Source organism: Cebus imitator, unplaced genomic scaffold, assembly GCF_001604975.1.
Source record: "Cebus imitator isolate Cc_AM_T3 unplaced genomic scaffold, Cebus_imitator-1.0 Scaffold179, whole genome shotgun sequence".
NCBI lineage: Eukaryota > Metazoa > Chordata > Mammalia > Primates > Cebidae > Cebus > Cebus imitator.
Genome location: NW_016107494.1, coordinates 1,653,206 through 1,660,023, shown reverse-complemented (window position 1 = coordinate 1,660,023; position 6,818 = coordinate 1,653,206). Strand labels below are relative to the sequence as shown.

Here is a 6,818-nt window from a genome sequence, read left to right as displayed (position 1 = left end):
CTATTTAGTCAGAGAATCAATTTTTTGTGACTTGGATCCTTTTAAACTTATTGAGATTTGTTCTGTGGTCTAGGATATGGGCCTATCTTGGTAGACTATTTCCTGTTCATTTGAAACTAATGTATATTCTGCTGTTGGACTGTTGGATAGAATATTCAATAAATGTTAACTAAATTGAATTGGTTGATAGGATTTTCAAATCTTTTATATCCTTACTGATTTTCTGTATATTTATTCTATAAATTATTAAGAGAGGGCTATTAAAATCTTTAACATTTATCAGGAATTAATTGATATATTTCTCTTTGTAGTTCTGCCAGTTTTTGCTTCATGTATTTTGAAGCTCTGTTATTAGGTAAATATGCATTTAAAATACTGACTGATTAATTGACCCTCTTGATTAATTGACCCTTTAATCATTATGAAATTACCTTCTTTACCCTTGGTAATATTCTTTGCTCTGAAATTTACTTTGTGTGACATTAAGATAAACTCTCCAGATTTATTTTGAGTAGTAGTAGCATGGTATATATTTTTTATCCTTTTACTTTTAACCTGTTCATGTCTTTTTTATTTGAAGTGCATTTTTTTTTACAAGCGTTTCTAGATTTTTATATCCTCTCATTTCCCCACCATCCTCCTCATCAAAAACAAAAAACAAAAAAACAAAAAAAAAACTAAGCCTAGAAAATATTCATTAGTCAGCCTTCCTGCCCTTCCCCATGGTTCTCAGCACTCCCCACCAGCTGGCTCAAGGGACATAGGTTTTATTTCTGCACCAAGAGGGGCCCTGGGGGAAGTAGGTGTATAGCTAAGACCAGAGAAAGCTTGTTACCCTGGGCTTGGGCTGAGAATCACTCCCTTCTCCCATTCAGAGGTCAGGCATGTATTAACCACATGGCCTTTGATACTAGCCACCCTGAGGGTTGTTATATGTTCTGCGTCTATTTTTAAACAATGAAATTTGGGGCCTGGGCTTAATATATGCACACATTTTGAAGTAAGACCTGAAATGACCTTGGGTAAGTTTATTAACCTCGGTTTTATAAATCCTTAAACAAACATTCACACAGATATAAAGTGCCTAGCCCATCACAGCAGAGGAGATCTCTCTATAGCTCGGTTGTACCAATAAGATATCAGGGATTCTTCAGAAGCCAGCCTTGAGACCTCTCATTGTGTTTTGAGAACATTATTATTAATTTGGACTTCAAAAACAAAGGTCCTGTAAAACCCTTGAAGTCTTCCTCATCTCAGGTTTTAGCGATGCCACTTGGATAAAAATTAAGGGTTCACAAAGGTCACTGCCCCCAGAAGCAGGCACTGGAAATAGATAGGCAGCTCTTCTTTATCCCAAGCAGAACCCGTGTCAGCTTCCCCACTAATGGGTTCCATTTGTCTACCTGGGCTCGGACTCCCAAAGAGTAATAACCACCTCTACTGGAGAACTAGTCCAAAGCCTGGGGTTGGAGTTGGTGGGGCAACTCTTCACGGTGCTTGGAGCTGGGCTGAGGCAGGATCCTGGACCTCTCGGGGGCGTAGCCCGTGGAACGTGGTCGATTTGTTGGTGAAGGGGTGCCACGGGCCCTGGATGCTAGGGTTGTCGGTGTGGAAGGGCTTGCGGATGCGGATCACATCCAAGCCCGACTGGTTGGCCAGCTTCTGCACCAGCGTCGAGATCTCCTCCACCGACTTGCAGTGGGTGCTCTCCTAGCGCACAGCCCCGTTAAGGTATTCGGCCACTACTGTGGGCACGCAGCACGGACGCGAGCTCACGTATGTTACGACCCCTGGGTTCCGTCGGGCGAAGTCGATCACCTCCCGTTCCACAAACCCCCTGGCGCTGCGACACGAGGGGCCGTCGCGGCTGACACTGAAGCTCCGACTCTGCAGCTGCTGCGCGTAGCGACCCAGTCCGTTGTGGAGAGCACTGGCCAAGAAGTGGAGTCCCGCGCGCAGTCATGGCTACTGCTAAGAGGCAGCGGAGCCCGGGCGGCGAGGAGAGCTTGCAGTGCATTTTTAAACACAGCATGTAGTTGAGTCTTGTCTGTGTTTTAAAAGCCAATCTAATAATCCCTGCCTTTTATTGGGATATTTAGATTATCTGAATTTAATACGATTATCCATATAATTAGGTTTAACTCTATCATCTTATTTTTTTTTTTTAATCTGTTTGTTCTCTCCGTTATTTGTTTCCCCCCTTTCCTTTCCTCCTGCATTCTTTTGGAATAACTGAATATTTTTTATTATTCCATTGCTAGTTTTCTTCTTTTTTGTTGGCTTATTAGCGGTAACTTTGTTGTGTTATTTTAGTGATTATTTTAAACTTTGTGGTATACATCTTTAACTTATCACAATTTATCTTCAAGGATAGTGAACCACTTTATATATAAGAATGTTAAAATATTACAATTTCATTTTTCTCCTCCTGACCTTTGTGCTCTCATTGTACATTTTTTATATGTTATAAAATCCATATTACACTGTTTTTATTTTTGTTTAACCAGCCAATTATCTTTTAAAAATGTTTGAATAATAAGAAAAACATCCTATATGTTTACCTATGTAATTACTATTTCTAAAGTTCTTTATTACTTTGTGTAGATTCATATTTCTATCTGGTGGCATCATTTCACTTTCCCTGAAGGAATTTCTTCAACATTTCTTATAGTTCAGTTCTGCTTGTTATGGATCCTTTCAGGTTTCACATGTCTTAAGAAGTAGTTATTTCGTTTTTGAACAGTATTATTGTTGGGTATAGAATTCCATGTTGACAACTTTTTTCCCCCTGCCGTTTAGTACTTTAACAAATGTGCTTATCACTGTCTTCTCTTTTGCATTGTTTTAAATAAGAAATTTGATGTTATTTTTAATCTTTGTTTGTTTGTACATGTGTCCTTTTTCTCTGATGACTTTTAAGGTTTTCCCTTAAAAACTCGACATTCTGGTTTAAGTAATGTGATTATGATGTGTGTTGGACTAGTTTTTTTCTTTTTTTTTTTTTTTTTTGTCTTGGTGTTGTTGAACTTATTGGCTCTGTAGGTTGATAGTTTTCGTAAAATCTGTAAAATTTTTAGCCGTTATTTCTTCAAGCTTTTTCTCACCCTTTTATTTCTTTTACAGACTCCAATTACATTAAGCTGTTTGAAGCTGTCTCACCACTTATGCATACATTTTCTTTTTTATAATTTTCTTTTCTTTTCTTTTTTTGAAATGCAGTCTCACTCTGTCATCCAGGCTGGAGTGCAGTGGCACAATCTCAGCTCACTGCAACCTCTACCTCCCAGGTTCAAGTGATACTCCTGCCTCAACCTCCCAAGTAGCTGGGATTACAGGCACTCATCACATCCAGCTAATTTTTGTACTTTTAGTAGAGACAGGGTTTCACCATGTTGGCCAGGCTGGTCCTGAACTTTTAACCTCAGGCAACCCACCCACCTTGGTCTCCCAAAGTGCTAGGATTACAGGCATGAGGCACTGCACCAGGCAAAAATTTTCTTTTTCCTCTCTGTGTTTTATTTTGGATAGTTTCTACTATAGTTAAAGTTCACTAATCTTTTCTTTTGCTCTGCCTACTAACATTAATTCCATCCGATATGTATTTTAAAAATCTCACACATTGTAATGCTCATGTCCAAAAGTTTTATTTGGGTCTTTTTCAATATCTTTTATGTCCCTAACTTTTGGAACACATTCAATACAGTTACAATAATTTTTAAGTGTCCTCATCTGCTAATTCTAACATCTGTGTAAATTATGGGTAAGGCTCAATTGATTGATTAATCTCCTTGTTATGAATAACATTTTCCTGATTCTTTTCTCTCCTGGTAATTTTTGATTGAATACCAGACCCGGTAATATTTTTGCTTTATGGGTTGCTGGATAGTTTCATATTTCTTCTTCTTCTTTTTTTTTTTTTTGATGTGAATTCTTGCTCTGTTGCCCAGGCTGGAGTGCAGTGATGTGATCTCAACTCACCACAACCTCCACCTCCCGGGTTCAAGTGATTCTCCTGCCTCAGCCTCCCAAGTAGATGGGAGCACAGGTGTGTACCATCATGCCTGGCTGATTTTTGTATTTTTAGTAGAGACGGGGTATCACTATGTTGGCCAGGCTGGTCTTGTACTCCTGACCTTGTGATCTGCCTGCCTTGGCCTCCCAAAGTGCTGGGATTACAGGCGTCAGCCACCGCACCCAGCCAATTTCATATTTCTATGAATATTCTTGAGCTCTGTTCTGGGACCAGTGAAGTTACTTGATCTTTTTATGTCTTGCTTTTAAGATTTGTTAGGTAGGATGAGAACACATGGACACAGGGAGGGGACTATCACGCACAGGGGTCTGTTGGGGGGAAATAGGGGAGGGACAGTGAGGGGTGAGGAGTTGGGGAGAGATAGCATTGGGAGAAATGCCAGATATAGGTGAAGGGGAGGAAGGCAGCAAATCACACTGCCATGTGTGTACCTATGCAACAATCTTGCATGTTCTTCAAATGTACCCCAAAACCTAAAATGCAATTAAAAAAATAAAAAAATATATTAAAAAAAAAAGATTTGTTAGGTAGGACCAGAAGTGTGCTCAGTCTAGGGATAATTATTTCCCATTACTGAGGAAATGCCCTTCTGCTCACTGTGCCTAATGCCTGGTGAATCTTGAGATTATTGTCTAGCAGTATGTCAGCACCATTACTTTCAATCATTTTGAAAGGTTCTTTCCCTCACCTCAGTGTTCTCACACATATGCACTGACTAGTACTCAGTTGTAGCTTGAGGGGGACCTTCTGCAGATAAGCAGATTTTCCTCTGTGTCCAGTTCTCTTTTCTGGTCATCTATTCCTATGAACTCGCCTGTCCACTTGCCAGCAGATGAGAGGTCCACGGTAGCGAAAATACCAGAATATCTGGCATCAGTAGTCTTGTCTCTGCCAATACTTATAAAAACAGAGGGACACAGATTACTGGCTTAGTTCATTTTGTGTTGCCACAACAAAACACCTGAGATGGGTAATTTACAAGAAGCCGAGATTTATTTCTTATAGTTTTGGAGGTTGGGAAGTCCAGGGCAAGGAATCCATCTCTGGTAAAAAACTTTTTTGTGTGTCATCCCATGGCAGAAGGCAGAAAGGCAAGAGAGTATGCATGCAAAAGACAGAAAGCCAAATACACTTTTTTTGGGGGACAGGGTCTTGCTCTGTCACCCAGACTGGAGGGAGGGCAATGGCACAATCACAGCTCACTGTAGCCTCGAGCTCCCAGGCTTAATCAATCCTCCCACCTCAGCCTCCTGAGTAGCTGGGATTACAGGCATGCATGGCCATGGCCAGCTAATTTTTTGTTTTTTCTTTAGAGTCAGAGTTTTGCCATGTTGCCCAGGCTGGTCTCGAACTCCTGAGCTCAAGTGATCCTCCCACCTCAGCCTCCCAAAATGCTGGGATTACAGGTGTGAGCCAGTGTGCCTGGCCCAAACTCACTTTAATAACAAACACATTCTCACAGTAATAACGTTAATCCATTCAAGAGGGCAGAGCCCTCGTGACTTGCTCACATCTGATTAGGCTCCACATCTCAACACTGTTGCATTGGGAATTAAGTTCCCAACACACAAACTTTAGGGGATGCATTCAGATCGTAACAATGACTGAAATCTGATTTCAGCCTGCTGAAAGACTACCTGACATTAACAGCAATGGGTTCTTTGAAAAGAATTCCAGACCTTGGGCTGTGCTAGTGCTCCGAGGCATCCATTATTTAATAAGCTCCTTGTTATTGCCACTAGTTATGTGTTAGGCAGTGATTGTTCAGTGGGGAGCAAATTTTAATAGGTGCAGACTGGAACTCTACAGTGAAGAAAGACAAGAGACTGTGCATTCCTTAGGTAACACGGTGACTCTTGATCTCTGTCATGGTTCCAGACATCTTGATGGCTGTCTCCTGCAGCTGTGCGTGTTCTCTATCTCCGAGGCTCTGACTGGCAGAGTGGGTTGGTAGTGGGAGGAGGTGAATGCGGATGATGAGGAGGATAGTCCCAGGAAATGAACAGCCTGTTTTCTAATCACAGGTGCCTTCTTCATCCCCTACCTCATCTTCCTGTTTACCTGTGGCATTCCTGTCTTCCTTCTGGAGACAGCGCTAGGCCAGTACACTAGCCAGGGAGGCATCACAGCCTGGAGGAAGATCTGCCCCATCTTTGAGGGTGAGTAGTTCTGTGCCTGATTCCAAGGCATCTTCATTAGTGGTTATAAACCTTTCTGGAATGACTGGAGTGATTAGCAGCAGTTCTGAGGTTAAGATAAGATCACAAGTCTCTATGTTAAGCCCTTGGTTTGCAGGCTGCATACTGAGCTAGTCAGCTGGTCCATCAGAGAATGGGGGAGAAACAGCAGTAAGCATGGGGCAAAGGATTTAGGTTAGTTAAGCAGAGTGCAAAGCTACTTTAGCTGTATGTTTTCAATACATAACAATGTCTTTGTATTTTAAGACACATTTTCATCAATTATAAAGCATTTAAAAAGATAACTTCAAATGAGAAAAAAATTATTTCATTAATGGTTCTAAATTGGCTGGGTGCGGTGGCTCATGCCTGTAATCCCAGCACTTTGGGAGGTTGAGGCAGGTGGATCACCTGAGGTCAGGAGTTCAAGACCAGCTTGGCCAACATGGTGAAACCCCCGTCTCTACTAAAAATACAACAGATGAGCCAGGTGCGGTGGCGGATGCCTGTAATCCCGGCTACTCAGGAGGCTGAAGCAGGAGAATTGCTTGAGCCCAGGAGGCGGAGTTGCAGTGAGCTGAGATTGCGCCATTGCACTACAGCCTGGG

At 41.6% G+C, this 6,818-nt stretch overlaps 1 protein-coding gene and 1 pseudogene across 6 annotated transcripts in view; one reads left to right on the top strand and one right to left on the bottom strand.

Moving 5' to 3' along the window:
- The window catches only part of SLC6A13 (solute carrier family 6 member 13), a 49,484-nt gene that overhangs the window by 22,283 nt on the left and 20,383 nt on the right, over positions 1-6,818 (top strand). For all 5 annotated transcript variants that reach the window (XM_017545403.2, XM_017545402.2, XM_017545405.2 and 2 more), the window contains one exon: positions 6,058-6,192. In XM_017545403.2, the coding sequence (XP_017400892.1) occupies positions 6,058-6,192 (135 nt within the window). The remainder of the gene's footprint in view (positions 1-6,057; positions 6,193-6,818) is intronic.
- Positions 1,009-1,963, bottom strand: LOC108315829 (annotated as a pseudogene). Its single transcript, XR_005202928.1, has 2 exons — positions 1,461-1,963; positions 1,009-1,403 (listed from the first exon to the last, which is right to left on the bottom strand). The product of XR_005202928.1 is annotated as a 39S ribosomal protein L43, mitochondrial-like (transcript).